The sequence below is a fragment of the Lates calcarifer genome, unplaced genomic scaffold (assembly GCF_001640805.2).
Source record: "Lates calcarifer isolate ASB-BC8 unplaced genomic scaffold, TLL_Latcal_v3 _unitig_1596_quiver_1024, whole genome shotgun sequence".
Lineage (NCBI taxonomy): Eukaryota > Metazoa > Chordata > Actinopteri > Centropomidae > Lates > Lates calcarifer.
In genome coordinates this window covers 19,601-38,132 of record NW_026115639.1, presented here as the reverse complement: position 1 = coordinate 38,132, position 18,532 = coordinate 19,601, and the positions used below count along the sequence as shown (strand labels likewise).

Below are 18,532 nucleotides of genomic sequence, written 5' to 3'. Positions count from 1 at the left end.
TGCTACCTCTCTTTCTGCCTCTCTCCCTGTCAAAGATGATATATTCATATCCATACAGTATGTTACAATATACCACAGTAAAATTTTGTTCAGAAGTTATACTTTCACCCAGTATGCAGTTGACCTTTTTGTATATGATATAACATGACTGACTGTGTGTGACTATATATACACAGTCACGCACTCTGCTACTGTATAAAAATGGAAGCGAAGCACAAAACTTTATACTAAAACAACTTTCCTAGTTACAGTAATGAATCAAATTTATTAAATCCTTTACTTGTAATCCTCAAACTATCAATAGTGAATTACAACAAACACAAATGGATTAATCGGACTCTAAAAATAGTTCCCTACAAATGCACTCTCTCTCTGCCTGTTTGAGGAACATTTGCTAAATCAGACAGTGGTGGTAACACAGGCTTCACATTGCTCAAAATAATAGGTTAAGACATTATAATTGGATATGTTTGTCCACATAGTTAGGATCACATATAAACTGAGATTGTTTCCAATTCACCATACACACATGCACATGCACACACTCTGAACACAAACAATGGAATAAGCCGAAAATACATACATATACAGTACATATAATACAATGTGTATTTTTCAGTATCATATTAATAATATTAATAATAATGATAATAAAACCTCAGTTTTTTTACTTGTCTATCTATTTACAGTACATGGCTATGCATGAAAAATCCAGACATTTGCTTATGAGTTTAGTTTTGAGCCTTGCCCCTTCACTTCATCCTCAATTTAACGGTCATGTACTCTGTTTGTCCTGTAGGTTCAACATGGAGGAGGCTGACCTGCTGAAGGAGAGGCTCCAGGCCATCACGGTAAGGACTAGACCTGTGTCTCCGGGAGTAGTAGGAGAAAGCTGGGATACAGTTCAGGACAGAATTTGTGGTGGTCAAGCTCAAAGTAGAAGCTGAGATTTGTTCAAACTGCTCTCATTTGGTTGTTATCTGATTGTCCACACAAGTTATTTGGCAGTGATGTGTTCAGGTGATTGTGTTCAGGCTTTGGTTACTCTGCATTTGTTACTTAAGTAACAAAACAGGTGTCTGTACATATTGTAACTAGCACATTCTTCCTAATGTAGTCTATGAATAATACAAACCAGGTTCAAGTTGCAGTTATTTCGCATATTTAAAAAATATGGCCGTTGTTTGTTGTACAGCAATTTATAACATCAAGCTCTGGGCTATATGGAGAATAGGGATATCTTCTGCATCTTAAAGATTAAGTTCACAATTTTCATGTCTGTCTTTAAAGTCATATGTGCAATATGAACACTGAATGTGCACCGTGAAGAGATCTCCTCCTAATATGACTCCAGTGTAAAATCCACAATATTCGTTCTGTGTAAAAATACACTCTAAGCTCAGCTGAAGTTAATATGTGGCTTTAATTGACTGAGTCAGACTATCAAGTGAGAATTTTTAGTTTTTAGGTTTTAGTCTTTTTTTGTAAGAGGAAATTTACACAAAAATGACTAACATTGAAACACTGAACATTGAAAATACCCACTCATCAAATTAAAATAACTCAGACTGCTGAAGCCTCATATTCATTCAACTGAACTTTTACCCCAAACGAGTGTAGATTTTGAGCCACATCTCTTACAATGGATTTACATTAGGAAGAGTCTCTTCATGGAAGGCAGGAACAATTACAAAGAACATTGACAGACTTGAAAAAATTGTAGGAATATCCTTTAAAGACTGGGATGATGCATCCCTATTCATGTCTAATCTTCATATAGCCTGGAGTTTGTTGCATTTTTTCCCTCTTTCTTTCCCTCATCTAGTATAGATGTAATTATTAGAATAGTGGTCTGGGTGATTCCATTGCTGGATGGAAGATGCCTATATATTTTGACCTGCTTGGATTAAAGTTTCAGATATACTGAATGGTTATATTAATAAAAAGTCATTATAAACCCTTTAAGCAGCCATGAACACAACCAACTCAAATGTGGCTCATGTGGAGCATTAAGTCAACACTTTATCAGGTAAATCACATTCCTTTGTGTTACTCAAATTGATATGTCTACAAGCAATTTTTTTTATCAGTACAGCTAACTGCATCCCAGTGATTCAGTGCTGTGATATTTAGTCTGAGGAGGATGTCATGATGCAGCACGGAAAGAGGAGTCGTTACCAAGCAGTCTGAAAATAAAAAAACTGTGGGTGTGCTGTTGCAGGATGACAGAGCTATAGAGGAAAACCTTCAGAATTCTAGCTATAGCTGTGTAGGTCAGTTCCCCCGACAGAGTGCAAGGAGGCAGCACCAACTTTATCTGTGGTAGAAAGATGTTAACACAATGCAAGAAACACAAGGGCAAACTGACAGTAATTTAAGACATGGCTCTGGAGCTGTGAAGTGATTATCATCCACCTGAGAAAAACAAAGATGCATGTATTTCTCTCTCCCTGCTGTGTGTGTGTATGCATCAAGGTAGAGATCAGTGTAGATTCACTCTCTGTTCTCTGATTTCTTTTTTTTTTTTTAATTTTAGCTTAGTAATTTCAATCTGTCCATCACAGCCAGTTACCTCACACAGCAGTAATAGGATTTTGATGAAATCTCGAAACTATCTTAACATCGTGAAGATGCACTACCTGATTTTGTTATAGCACTCAGCAGCACCCCCTTATTAACCATGAACTGCATTTAGTTGCAAAGTTTAATACGAGAGGGGAGTTTAGGCAGCTCATGAGGAAGTATTGTGTAATATATTCAAGACAAAATTTGATTAAACCTACCACATCCTAATTCAAATTCTTGAGGAGTTCAAAAAGTTTCCATAGACACCAAATGACACCATGTTTCCCCAATGTTGTTAGGTAGAAATGGGACGTAACGTTTGCTAAGCTTGTTTCTCTGATAACTTAAGATCCAGATGACACATGACTAAAATCCTTCATCTTGTACAGCCAGTACAAAATGTGTAAAAATATACAGTTAATAACGACCAAGATCTAACAAGCGCATCCTAGAAATGTGGCTTAAAATTGAATAAAAGTCAGTTTTGATCACTCCTGGCAGACAACCACGATGCTGACACATGTGCAACAGGGAAGTAATACCAATAACAAGTGACCAAATGGAACAGGCCATTACCTTGATTAAAATTATAGATTTCTTTAGGTTTGAAAATTGCTGGAAACATTTGGAATAATGTAAGTACATAAATCAACAAACTATTAAACATAGGGATAGTCTTTTTTTTTACATTTTAATGCAAAAATTACAAATTATACCTTTAATGATAGCCACCCAGTCTATGTATATAACACTATGACTTACATTGTTTTTTCTGTTGACTTGAACAAATGTTAGTTTCATTTAAACATATCAGTATAAAGTCATATGATTATGGACTGACTGCCACACTGCTAAATTAATTAATTTAGATTTTCACCATTTTCATCAAACTTGATGAGCAATGTGGGTCATCAGTAAACCTCTCCCAGATAATTATCATGGTGCCAGTTGTTTCTGTAAAATGGTTTTCATAGTCCAAACATTTCAGCAAACTGACATCACTAAGTTTGACAGAGTCAAGCACAGACAGAAACTGGGCTATAAATACCAGCAGACGTCATTAGGGAGATCCCCTTTCACTGGGGTTTAATGCCACACTGATCCAGGATCCAGGAGCTGATTTTAGCCCACAGTGAACCCCCTCAGTGTGACATCAGGAAGACAGGGCTTGTGTTTTGATGCTGAGTGAATGATTAAAGCCATTAAGTAGTGTGTTTGTCTGTGGTTATCCAGGGTGGACAAACAAGTCCATTTTTAAATGACTTAAGGTGTTGGACACTCTAACATGAATTAACTTTTCCACAGGAGGTGCTTGTTAACAGGCAAAGTTGTAGCACTTTCAGTGAACAGATGGACACACACACACAAACAACAGGTACAGGGTCAGGCCATGAAGGGTGTACTGCTTTTTAGCTATTTATGGCTGCTGGCGTCCAGCTGTCAACTGAAGGTTGGAGTGTCAGCACGAGAAGACAACAGGTGGAATAGTTTCCATGCTGTAAAATGTACACATGATGCAAACATGTGTTTGATTTGCCCCCACAGGACAAAAGGAGAATCCAAGAGGACATTGCCAAGAAAAGGAGACAGATTGAGGAGGAGAAATTGAAACTCCAGTACATAAAGGTACTTTTTACTGTAATAACAAGAACACTAAGATCCAGGAGAAAATGGAATGCACCGGATCTGTCAAAATGTCATTCTAACATCTTACTCAATCTAATAAAGAGCACTACAGAGTAGGAATGTGTCTTTAGCAGACACTGAACAGAGACTGTAAAGACTCCCAAGAGGAACACTGAGATGAAGGTTTTCAAAGCTAATAACAGCTCAACAATTTCAATTCAAAGTTTCATTTCTGAACAAACTCGGACACAAACACAAAGGGCCAGACCGTAATTTCACAGATATTACCTGGAATCCCTCTGCAGAAGCATTACATAACTTTGTTATATTGTTCATATCTACCTATATCTATTCCACTCCAGTCCAGATGAAATGCATTTTCAGCTGTGTCACTGTCAGAGTCAACCTTTTCAGACCTAAAAATTCTATGCTTTTATATTTAGTTTAATATTATAGGGGGAGGTGGTGTCTAAGCAGCTTGTGTGAAATGAGAGAGAATGTCGCTGAGTCATATCTCATCACATCAAAAAACGGACATTCTACACACACTTTTTCTGTCTTTTGTCTACTGTGTGTATTGATTCGGTCAATAAGCTACATAAACATGTACAAAGCCTGAAAGGCAAAACCCAGGGCAAAGAGATATAGTGAAGCACTAACTGCTGCCTGGAAATTAATTAAATTTAATTGCTGTGAGGACAGTAAAAGCCTCCAAGATGAGCACAGCAATATTTTCATCAGTTGTGACTTTTTCTAATCTGTTTTATGGTGGCTGGACAGTAACACACCTGTGACACCAGTATGATCAAATCTGTAGAACTGTGTCTATACTGAACTCTTGTACATACTGAAGGATGGGAAACTCTGAGGGCATCTAGTGGAGAGGTGGGTAATAACAAGGTCTCGAAAGATTCAGAGAGTTTGTGAGGCTGAAGGAGAAATGAGAGACTAGGCAGGTGTCACCATGACACAAACAGCATTTAAAATGTGGCTAAAATACTGTTGGCATTTAAAACAGAGTTTTCTGTGTGTTGGTGTGTTTGACTGACAGAAAAAAGCCCTGAGGGAGCAGTGGCTGATGGATGGCCTGAGTCAGCAGTCGGAGCAGGAACAAGAGGCCATGAGGCTTCAGGCTCAGGACGAACAGCAGCAGAGTGATCAGCTGCAGAGCAACATCCTCAGGTAACCCGAATGCACCTGGAAACTATAGTAAATCCCACAGTGCATCCCACACCTGACACAACAGGCAGAGAAACTGGCAGAAGAAACAAATCATGTGGGTGAAGACATTTATATTTGGTTCAGGTGCATTGATGCCTCTAAAGACTATGTGAAACTTCAGTGATCTCAGGGGAGAAAAGAGGTTGCTGCAGAAACCAACAGTAACAGACTATGGAGTCACTCTGGTCAAACTCTGAAATGCAAAATGAGCCATACAAACAGGCTCCTCACAAAGACTGGATTATGAAAGACAGTGACAGTGACAAGATCATGCAATTGAGTTAGTTTCTCTCCTTTGTTCCAGCACTTTCTATATAGTAATATAGTTGTTCTATATTATGTGGCACCTGAATTCTGACAATAGAAATAAACAAAAGTAAAAATAAATACACATTCAAAAGATATACCTATCTATGCAGCTACTGTCAATCTCTGTCTGTGTGTCTGCTAACAAGACAGTGAGCCTGATGGAGCTTTGACAGTCACTACAACACCAAGCAATGAAGTCCACTGAACACTCTCTGACCCATAATAAGAGCGGGATTAGGCATAGATCATGGCAAGGGCAGGAAAACATTTCTACAGCTTTGAGTGCTCACAGAAGCACAGTGGCCTCAATAATTGTGAAATGTAAGACATTTGGAACCATGACTCCTCCTACAGATAGCTGCCCAACCAAACAGAGTAACTGTGCAAGAAGGGTCTTGGTCAGGGAGATGACTAAGAACCCTATCTCTGGAGAGATACCTGCAATCACTGCAGTAATCAGGGCTTCATAGTACAGTGCATAGGCAGAACCCATTTTAAGTAAAAGCCATATGACAGCCAGCTCGGGGTTTACCATTTGAAAGACTACTTGGTCCGATGAGGCAAAAAATTTACCTTTTGGACAGACTCCAAAAACTATATCTGGTAGACACCAGGATCTCCTCAGCAGTTGGCCAAAACTGGCTGGCTATAGTGTTTACTGTGAAGCATGAGAGTAGCAGCATCATGCTATAGGGGTGTTTCTCAGTAGCAGGGACAGGGAGACTGGTCAGAAGTGGGAGAGGAATGAATGCAACCAAATAAAGACAGGTTCTTTAAGACAGAAAACCTGCTCCAGACTGCACGCGACCTTATAGGGATTTATCCAAGAAGACTCAAAGCTGTAATTGCTGCCAATAGGATTTCTACAAAGTAATGAATAAAGGGTCTGAATACTTTTGTAAATGAAAACATAAGTTTGCAAAGATTTCGAAAAATAATTATCAGGGTAGATGAATGGGCAAAAATGGCAATTTTAACAATTAATATTTAATTTTACAGAAGAATAATATATAAACCATCCATATTAAATGATCATTTGCAGTAAAAACTGTTTCCTCTCATGGCTACTCCCCAAGAATGGCACTTTGCACATGTTTGTGTGTATGTGGTCCATACTGGGAAGCTGTGAGGGATTAGGGCGAGACTCTTTCACCTTAGCTGCCTGTCAGCAGCATGTGTGTCAGTCAAAGCACAGACAGTTAACCCTCTCCTTATTACATAACAGGTCTGCTTAGCCTTGGCTTAGTGTCTGTACATATCAACAACACACACACAAGTCTTCACACCTTCTACTTTCTACACTGCTGTGAGGAATTCTCTCACACAGTGTGCTGTGAAGCATTAAGGAAGGACATGTCAAATTTCAAGATCCCATTCAATCCGTTTGTCTTTTCCTTTTTTGTTTTCTCTGACATGTCCAACCTATAACTATATGGTTTGTTCACATATGTCTTTCTTTGGGAAGCATTTCACACCCAAGCCTTCACTGGTGTCCCACCTGAATTAACCCACCTCTTAATAGTAGTCATTATGATAGAAACCATCAACAATATACAGAAACGCAGTATAACAGAACTTTGCACAGACAGGCATGTCATGTAGCCAGAATAAATGCCATTACTGAAGCAATGCTATTAAGACCCAATGAACACATTTCAGTAAGTCTCCAAACACTGCAGCCACGGCTGCGCCACACACATCATCTCCAGCAGAAGCATCAATATAGACTAATAAAATGGCAAAAACGTAATATAGGTAAAATGCATTTTACTCACCGAAACTGCTGATTATTTGTAGACAAATAAAAAAAAACTGCTTCTGTCGAGCGGACATTCTCAGCCCTAAAGGGAATTAAAACTTATCCGAGAAGTACGACTGGGCAGACTCGATCTTCAGCGTTAGCCTCCATAACGATAGGAAAGGACTTATTGTTGGAACTGAGACGCACAGATAAACCTCTACAACAGAGCCACTGAGCTCTTCCTCCTCCCTCAGCCATTGTGGGTTGATAAACAGCTATTAAATCTATACTAACGTGTTTTAGCTTGCGCTAGTAGCTATAGATGCGGTTTGCTAGCTCTGACCAGCCAATCAAATCACATGGAAATGTTGACGTTAGCGAAGGCCTGCTAAATGGCCCTAGCCTCGCCAACTCGAAATCTGATTGGTTAAAGCCTCAAAGTTATGCTTAATTACAGCGGTTGAGTAACACTGAATATGGATAATCATGAAAAAGAAAAGCCTTATTACACCAGTGACCTCTGCAGGTCTCCATATGGATACTCTTTATTAAGATTTTCACAAAGCAAAACATGCATGTGTCAGATTACAGGTACAAAGATTTGCCTTTGCTGTAGAATCAAGACTCTAATCCTGGAATGTGTTAATTTAGTGCTACCAGCTTCCTTGCCAAGATTCAAAGTGGTCACATCTTATCTGAAGTGGGTTCTTAGTAGAGGGCTGCAACAGCTTGACCCAATGCACATGTTTTGGGGGCAGTATATCTTTATCTCTAATCTTTGGTGCTCCATCATCATGGATAACAATAGCAATGAATATGAGAGGCTACCTGGTATTATTGTGCCTAACAATAATTAATCTGATAATTCCAAGTTATAATGATTCTCAATACCTTGCCCTCTCATTTAAATTAGAGTGATATCAACATTCTTTCATTTTAATTTCTATAAAGTAAGCCATTTATATCTGCAAATGAGTTCATGTATGGGTTTCTTTCTTTGTTGTTTTTGGGTGAACAATGAGAGAAAGTTGAAAAAGGTGTGTGTAGGGGTGTGGAATACAGTAGATACACTACATATAATACACATAAGTATTTAGTTTGCTTTTCTAGCATATATGCAGTCAGTGTGATTGTAGTATGTGTGGTCTACACAGTCATATATTTTGGAAGGTCTGCATGGACCTCTGGGCAGATGTCTGCGGGACATGATGACAACATTTATGTCACATAGAACAAACATGGACAAATGTTTACATGTGTAATGTTTACATAACAATTCTAAGAATGTGTCAGACGTGCATAAATGAAATTATGACAGAATATGCATTATGCAGGATTATCAACTTGCAAAAGCAGAACATCCTGAGGAGAGAGGAATTTTCTTTTCTACATCTATGAAAAGAAAACATGAATATAAGAGTGATATGTTCATTTAAACTGGAGAACCCCCTGTGATTACTTTCATTTTTCCTCTGAGGTTTGATTCATCTCAAATTTATTTGACACTCCATCATGCAATTAAGAAATTAAAATTTCAGTCAGTCTAAATGTGATCAGTGTAAGTGAATGACACTTACCTTTTTGCTTACTGTGCTAACATCTGGAAATCAGTATTTATTTCATTAAATTTTTATTTATTTAACAAACATTCTTTTTCTAGTAATGTTTAGAGCTGGATCTCCTTCCCAGTAAAAACACCAACACCAATATTGCTTTTACTTCATTGGTAGTAGGCGAGACTTTCCTCCTAAGAAGAATGACTTAACTCAAATGTAAATTTAAATTACAGTAAAAACATCAAATATATGATTTGTACCTGCCAATATGATTGCATACTATTTAACCTGATATTCAGCTTTTCACCTCACAACAGAAAATTGTACACTCATGAGTACAAAGCAATGTTTTAAATTAGCATGTGCTGGAAAACCATAATAAGCAAACACTGCAACACCACCCAGAATACCCTGTGCTGAGGAAAACATAAAAAGCACTGAAGCAAATGTGGATTGTTGACTCACTAAAAGCCACTCACATCCCTTCTAACTACTGCTGTTAGTTAAGAACTGCTGGAAATGTTGTTCAGCTAAGTGTATGTTCCAATAATCATCAATGTTTATTACTCTCTTGCACAGAATAGAAAAGGAGATTATGGCCTTGGAAGCACAGGAGCTCGACATCTCTGCCAATGAAGAAGTAGTTCTTAAGCGGTTGAAAGAGGTGGAGAGGACCGCTGAAGACATTATCAAGGTAGGGTCAAATTACCTGGCTGCCTTTAGATACTCTGCTTGCTGTACTAGCTCTTACACTGCTGTGTGTTTCTCGCTGATTGTAATAATGCTACAATATGTAACTGTTTGGGCAACGAAGCATGATGATCTAACACTCCTTTCACTTACAACAAACCACCTTTGCTGATTCCTGATGTAATGTACAATTCATAGGCAGCTGGACTTATGCTTCTCACTTCTTAAATACTGTGTGTTTTCTCCTGCTGGAAAAATTCACATTACTACTTTCAGAAGTGTCAGTGGCACTGTAAGGGCAGTATGACAAAAACAAAACAGAAAAGTTATGTAAAGCTCTGTGTTGTACTTTGTTTAAAAACCTGTGTCTGCAGACATTCATTTCAGGTTGCATACTGCCCCAGCAACCTCCAACAATAAGGCATAGCAGCCTGTATGTAGCTGGAGACCCAGGGCAAAAAAATTGCTTGCCAGTTGGTGACCCACCTCATCTCGTGGGTGTGTTTGGTGTTTGCATGTTGCTTCAGGTACAGACGATGAAATGTGATCTAGTACGGTCAGTTCTAGTAACAGACTCATGAGTCTGAAGGTTTAACAGACACCAAAACACTGCACAATTCATATAAAACAGAATTATAGTGTTTTGAACTTGAAACCATAAACAAACCCTTGCATAACCACAACTCACCTCAGTGGAGATTGTAGCTTCAACACAATGGTCTTGGAGGCTACAGAACGTTCTGAGTCTGTATGGGTTATAACAGCTAGAACAGGTTTTCAACTGTGTGAATAGATTGAAGCGCTTTCTATGAATATACTATACTGAATTCAAATCTCATTGTTTTCCACTCTCTCCATGCTTCCTCTAATCTCCGCTTGTTTCTAACAAGATGCACTCACCGAGGACTGTGTGGGTGTGCTTTGGTTCACAAGAGGCTGCTTTGAGTGAATAGGGTGGCAGGTAAATGGATTGCTCACATAGTGGGAGTGCGGTGTACAAGTACTAATAAGCGTGATTTACCTTCTGGTCGCTGCCTGTATGTCATCTTAAAGACACAGCGGAATAACTGTGACTTTAACGTGATATAGTCGTGGACTGCTGATGCTAACGCCATCAATCTGCAACTGCTGTGATGTTGAGTTCCTGCTGCTCTCACCACTTTGACCCTCAACTACTCTGTCTTCACATGTAGGAGCTAAACGCAGAGTTCCAGGCAGGTAAACATTTCTGTAGCATTTTGGTGTGTTGTGTGATCAGTTAATTTGTCATTTCTATATACTTTTCTGTTACAGTATTTTTAGCCCTTAAGACTAACATAACATGTAAGACCCAGCTGTATTCACATGTGAATAGATCTGACATTATCCATCCATCTTATAGTTATACCTGCTTATCCTTAAGGGTATCAGAACTGACATTATTTGATATATATTAACAAAACATAAATGTTATTAATCTAAATAGTTATAATATTCCATCTTGATATACTAACCTTTTTAACCTTTAACCTTTATTGTTTATCCTTCAGTCTCAGACAGCAATGACTGTTTGCTCATTTTTAGGCCCATTATTTTCAGATCATGTGGTTCGAGCTTAACAACAAATTCAGGGATAAAACTGAAGTTATTAAAGTTAAATTAAGTTCAAGATTGGGATAAAAACACCTTTTTTTCAGAATGAGATGTTCAGATGGACATCAATTTCATGTCTGTGTGTGAAGAGTGTGTGCTGGAGTCACGATGTGGCTAGTCTAGCTTATCATACAGACTGCAAACAGCTTGGGTCTGTCCAAAGTTCAAAAATACACCTAGCAACACCTCTAAAACTCTAATACATCGGTTTGCATTTTTAGGTGGGCTTACATTTTGGACCTATTTCTTGACAGACTGCAAAAATCATTCTTAACGTACAATAAGATATGCCGTGGTGAGCTTTAGAAGCGTTGATAGGAGCTGTCTCCCCATGATTCCAGTGTTTAACTAAGCTAGTCTAACAACAAATCCAGTTATTTACCCAGCACACAGACATGAGATTGATATCCATGTGAACATATTGTTCTCTGGATAAAAGTGAATGAGTATACTTCTCAAAAATTGAATTATCCCAGAAAGTATTATCTAGGGATAATGGGCCTAAAAAACATAACAAGAGCATCATTAGTTATTGTGTGATAAATACATAACTGGGTTTGACAATTAACAAGATAGTGTTTTCTTGCATTTCACTGATAATATTTCTCTCCTCAGATGTGACACATCATGTCTCTTCACCACTCCCAGATATTTCATCATTCATCCCACTGACACCTGCAGAAACCCGCCCTATATGTAAGCCTGGTAGTGAAGAACCAAAGAAAGGTACAGACCTCATATAACTAGTGGATAGGCTGAAAAGCAGTTTGAGCTTTCCTGACTCATCACACAACTGTCAGGACAATGTGTTGAAAATATGATAGGAGACAAGTAGTACACAATGGGATAGAAAGGAAGCATCATTTAAGCTGTGGACAGATTTTGACGCTTACCAGCAATGTCAAAGCTTAGCCTCTCAGCTTCATGGTTATGCAGACATCCATTTTGCTCTTGAGGCATAGCTGTCTGCTCAAGATTGGCTGCTCTGACTGAAAACGCCTCCTGGTTCCATTATGCTATTTTAAAAGCTGTAATTTTACATTTCACCAGGATGCAAATTATGAAGCAATTAGATTTCACTGTGAGGAGAACAGAACATTTCCATGTCTACCACTTTGGAAGTTTGCTAAAGTCATACATCGGAGAAAGCGAAGTTTCAGAGGGGAAAAAACGGACTGACTGATTTTCAGCCTTTAATGGTGCAAACAGACTCATGATTTGATACTACTATGTCTTAGAATCAAAACAGACAAATATATGTGGCAGATATACATATAAACAACTTAGAATACTGTCACAAGAGAGTACTGTTTCATTAAAAAAGTAGGTTAAGCAGGGTTTCAAATCTATTGGATTGTGAGTCCAAGGATGAAAGTTGACACAGTCAATAATAAAGTGTTATTGCTACAGTCACAGAGAAACACAAATAGACTTCACATATACAAATCTTAGAGGGTCTTTTTGTTTGTCCCACATAAACCAAATCACAAGACAGCACGTGTGTATGTATATTTGTAATTTTTTTTCACCAGTAGGTGGATATGTAAAGTCTAGTTAGAAGAGGATCCATCATCCTATAGATCTGAAATTCTCCTCAACCAGCTATCCACTCACAAATGTGCACCTATTCTAAGGTTGACTGTGCTGTACATGTCCACTTTGACTCTGAAGACGAAGTAGTGCCTAAATATTGTAGTCAATATTCAATCAGTGTGCTCCAGTCTTTTTTGAAATTTGCTGTCTAACGATTAATATGTACTGTAAATTAGTCTGCTGATTGTTTCTTTGAAATAATCTGTTAATGTTTTTTTTTTCTACAAACTGATACACACTGAATAGTTCAAATGCCTTTCACCATGTATGAAAGCCCAAGGTGACATCTTCATCTTCCACTAGAGCCAATGTATTTGGCATGTTTTCTAGGGAAGAAAAAAATCTGATCAGCTACTAATTAATTAATTTCCTATGATTTGACTAATCAATGCATTTTTATAAAATTTTATTATCTAATCTTCTTTTAAGGACCTTCATCTGAGTCTTCTCTCTATTCCAGCTACATTTGCAATGGAGATCAGTGTGGAGCATGATAAGAGAACAGGCAAAAGTCAAGTAATCTCTACAGCATCCATCACCCCCGAAACCATCCAGGAGAGGGGGTTAAAAGTGTACGAAGATGGGCGCAAGTCAGTATATGCGCTGCACCCAGACGGAGGCAAAATGCACTGTGGAGCAGTTGGAGAGATGACACACACAGAGGTAGAAGAGCTGCTACGTCAGGCCACAGAAGAGAATGTGCCCACTGAGGTTCATTACCATCAGCCTGTCTACTCTGTACCCTACACAGGGAACAGTAGGCCTTCAACTCCCAGGATGCCGAATAAAACTCAAAGGCAAACCCCGACATCCAGTCCCAGCCCCTTCCAGAGCATGATCCCATCCAGAAATGGACCTCAAGTCTTCAGAGAGGAAAACCAGCACAGACAAGAACAGGAGGGATGGAAAGCTCAGAGCAAAACACCTAGCCCTAGCCTCATCCAACAAGACTCCATGTCAAGAGTCAAAAAATCTGGAGAAGAAACCAAGCTGCCCAACTTCCACATTCCAGGACAATCTAAGAGTGACAACCATCTAATCCCACAGCCTGACTTTGGTGCTAAAACTCCACAAGGACTCACCAATGGCAAGACAGATACAAGCAGTCCAAATCCAGCAGCTCTGGTCTCAGTTAAAGCCAGGTCTGAAGGAATGCCAGCACCCATGCAACCAGTCTACAGGGCTGTGGATAGCCATAGTCCTTTTCAGTCCCACAAGTCTGATGGTGATCCTGATGCCTTGATAGAGAGTTCAGTGGATTTTAACAGACACTCGCCCTACTGTGCAGAGAGTAACGCCTCTCTGAACTTGCCAGATGAGCTAGAATCAGAACCTGTCACCATGATCTTCATGGGCTACGAGAACGCTGCGGACGAAGAGGAAGATGACATCCAGGCTGAACTGGTCATCATAGCTAATAGTGATGATGATGATGATGATGGTGGTGGTGGTGGTGGTGAGGCCCAGTCTGTTAAAAATGAAAGTGAGGGGGATGAATGTCTTTCATACCACCCAGAGGGATACAAGAGCAAAGTCTTCCAACCTAAAGTGGGTATAGCCAAGGTTACAGGCTGCAGAGACATTACTGAAGACACCAACACACACTGGGATGATTTGGAGCTCCACAAGCCAACATTCATCCACAAGCCTGGAAAGCACAGTCCCTACCTGCAGGGACAAAGGGGGAATGAGTCGGCAAACACAGGGAGCATCAATATGGAGAAGATGAAGCTGTGCTCAACAGGAAGATAAGACAGAACTTCACCAGCTGCTGAGAAACTGGGTCACTGAAGAATGTGGGAATGGAATTTGTTCTGGTTTCTTTTTTCTATCTTTCTTGTCCTTCACCATGTTTTTCCATTTGGCTTATAGATTAGAACATATCTTTTGTGTGAATGCATAACCTCCAATCCATCTCTCAGCCTTACACCAGGTGCCATTCTTATTTTCTTATGCAATAAAAAGACAACAACTTTTCCTTTTGTGCGCTATTTGTTGAAGAAAACCTTATTTTGACACGTCTGTGCTTTGCCTTGATTGAGGGAAAACGGCTGACAGCCACAGGCAGTGTTAGTCAGCCCTTGTGCCTCAGTGATTCAGAAAGCTTTATTGCCACCTCTTGGCAAATTAGTTTCATTACACAGTCCATTAACACGGGCACAGAATGTGTCAAAGCCTGACCAATGCAGTTGTATTTTATTTTAATCTATGGTACCACTGTCTAAAATTATATACTTTATATATAAATCTGTAAGTTGCAAAAAATAGAATAAAATAAATAAACCCTTTATTAATGCTTTATAGACTAATACTAAGACATTTGAATTGGCTAGGTTTCCAGTATGACTTGCTTTGTCTCATAATTCATTAGAAAGAAGCTTTTGAACATTGTTTTGGTGGGGGAAGCCTTGATAGTATACTGCCATACATATCTGCGGACTTGATGGCTTATTATAAAGTAAGTAACCCAGAACCCTTTAACTGCAAATATTAGTTAAACACACAAGCATTACTGACCTCATCTAGACTAAAAATAAATACATTGATTTTGGTCTAGCTGCAGCAGAGATAGTTACACTACAGGAATCTGGAAAACCAAATGACATCCTTATTACACTATGTAGCCCAAAGTATGTGGACTGATACTCAAGTCTTAACATAGTATACAATGATGTTTTATTTTATTTCTCCAAGTTTATGCTCTTTACTGTTTCAACACAAGAATGCTTTTGGGCATGAATCCAGCACCATAAAGAAATGTTTTTTCACAGTTTACTATTGCTTGACTGCCTCACACAGAGTCCTGACCTCAAACCAATTCAACACCTTTGGGATGAACTGGACCGCTGACTGTGAGCCAGGGCTTATCACCCAACATTTGTGTTGGACCTCACTAATGCTCTTGAGGCTGAATGGGAACAAATCCCTGCAGCCAGCCGCTGATGGAATGCCTAAAAAGAGAATACTGGAGATTTTATAGCTGGACATAAATGCCCATTGTGTCAAACTCACATGTCTAACTATCACATATGAGTGAGATATTCAGGTGTCCACATACTTTGTTAAAAAAAATAAAAAGCATTAATAAAATATTTATTTACCATTAATTACAGCTTAGAAACATCCATCAAATATGGCTTATTTTTAAAGTGGTGCCTTTTTTCAAATGAGGAAGTAAATCTAAATCATGCAGAGAACAAGTTTTTTTTTGTTTTTTTTGGTAACTGTAAACTAACTGAGCTGTGTGGTATTACTTACTTTGTGATTAAAGAGATTTCTTCATCATCTAATGGTGACATTGTTGTTTTTAGCAGTTGTGCGTTATTGTAATTTCAACATCTTGTATGAACAGAAGAAGACTTTCCTTCATGCCAATGCAACTAACTGCTGTCATTTAAACTGTGGCCTATTTGATATTAGTCACCTGGATTAATCACCAATCCAACTACAAGAAGACACATACATTTGTAAATTTGTTAGATTTCACAAAGAAACCTAAAGCTAGTACCAAGGCAAGGACACATCTTTGAATCACAATGACAATAAAAATAAATATGTTTATAAAACGGTGAACATGTGTATGTCTGAGCTGGTCTGTATGAAGCGAGGACAGCAGGTTTGCTCTGAACACTGTGTGTGTGTGTGTGTGTGTGGACACAAGGACTCACAGCTGAGTGAACTGAATGCCGCTGCTCTGTTCATTGGTCCTTGCTTGTTGCTTTTCTCTTCCTCTCTGCGTCTCTCCGTGGCATTATGAAAAACATGGAGGAGGGTGGAAAAAAAACAAGGTGGCACTTTAGATATCATGCTTAAGGGATACAGTTATATAACAGTGACTCCTTATGTAAGACAAAAACCTAAAAAGTGAGAAACCCAGGGCCATCCATTGTTATTATTGGTGCTGAAATTCAATATTCACTGTTAATTTGTCACTCCATTTGCTGCAAGAGTGTACTTAACCACTGTATGATTATACTCAGACAGGAATACACATGCCTTATTCTTTTTTTTCTCTCTCTTTTTTTTTTTTTTTTTTGGTCTTTTGGTTCTTGAAATGATTGGTCCAGTGTAGTTTGCACTTCCTGAATAGCTTTAAAAATGTCCAAAGTCATTTTGAAGAGAAGGAAGCAAAATTAGTTTTTCCTCATTTGTATTAGGGTGGATATTGGTCCTTCAAACTAAAAAAACATTTTTTAAAATCTGTATAACATATTAATTTTCTGATCTCAACCTCTATGGTAAAGGTTTAGTTAGATTTAGACATACAACTACCTGGGTATGGTTTAGAGAAAAACTGTGGTTTGGGCTAAAACAACTACCTCAGAATCAGTTATAGTTAAAATAAATCTGTGTTGACTGTTAATGGGAAGAGGGAGATAAACAGCAGTCTCCCATTTTTGAATTGTTGGACAGTGGTTGTTGATGTTTCTATCCAGAGGGTGAGTTGCAACCCATCAGTGGGTGCGCTGTTATTCCCAATAGCAGAGTTGCCATCAGGAGAACTGGGACTTTTCCCAGTGGACCGCTACACAAATTGGGCCGGGGACTCAATGAGGAAAAAAGTGTAAAACATCAGAGACAGCCAGAAAAAGAAAGAGAAAGGTAGCGACAGATGAAGAGAGCTAGAAAGAGGGGGAGAGAGAGAGATAGTGCTGTGTTGCCATTATCAGCCCAGTTGAGCAGGCTGTGGCTCAGTGGTTCTGTGTGGCCATCATCTCCCTAATGTCTACCTCCCTCCCCAGCTACATTTGGTTGACTTAACATGAATAACATTTTTTTTTTAAAGTAAAGTAAAGGTGTGGCTGAAAAGCTCAGAGAAAAGAAGATTCAGAACAATTCAACTGCTTCACAACAGCAAGTTCAGTACAAACACCAGTCAAGTATGTAGCATAAGGAACATAAGGAAACATTTACTTTTTGCTCAACTGCATTCAACAGCTATAGTTCTACTTTACTTTTGAGAATAAGATTTTACATGAAAAAAAAACTTGATAACCTTATAAAAGACAATGCACTGTTAAAGATCAGTAGTTGACTTGTCAGGCTTGAGAAAGTGTAAAAGGAATCTAGTTGAGGTCTATTGTCATTTTTCAGATGTCTAAGAGCTGTTAGCCATTCCACCTTAGAGACATTTCCCCTCTAAGCTTCTCAGATCTTCTCATTTCATTTTGAGGCTCAAAGAAGTCCAGTTTTCCAATTTTTCCTCTTCCCTCTCACATGAATCATCTCACAACCCCTCAGATTTATCATGTGAACTTTGAGAGGGGTTGATAACCACTGAACTAAACTCCCTAACGTATATCATTTAAGACTAGCTGCAGCTACACCAGTAAAATGGTGCTTACATATTCTTGCATCAGTATTAACAATCTAATAATACCATAAATCACACTATGTCAGTCATATGGTACCTTGCAATAGTGAGAATGGCTCTTCTTTCATTCCAACTCTGCACCCCAAATGTCTGTTCTTGCATTGTGTAACTTGGGTTGAGCACTTGGATAAAGTGTGAAACTCCTGACAGTGCTACTTCACACAGCTCAGTAATTCATTTATCAACCCGGAGCACTGTGCTCCAACTGAGGTTTCTTTTTTTGAA

The 18,532-nt window shown here is 38.7% G+C and overlaps 1 protein-coding gene across 1 annotated transcript; it reads left to right on the top strand.

The window, feature by feature from the left end:
* The first annotated feature begins 778 nt into the window (after positions 1-778).
* LOC108889557 (palmdelphin) lies at positions 779-14,909 on the top strand. The gene is made up of 7 exons (XM_051067368.1): positions 779-851; positions 4,111-4,191; positions 5,243-5,373; positions 9,598-9,712; positions 10,902-10,926; positions 11,956-12,066; positions 13,394-14,909. Exons 1-7 carry the CDS (start codon positions 807-809, stop codon positions 14,683-14,685), a joined length of 1,800 nt encoding a protein of 599 aa, XP_050923325.1. The 5' UTR covers positions 779-806; the 3' UTR covers positions 14,686-14,909.
* The last annotated feature ends 3,623 nt before the right edge of the window (positions 14,910-18,532 follow it).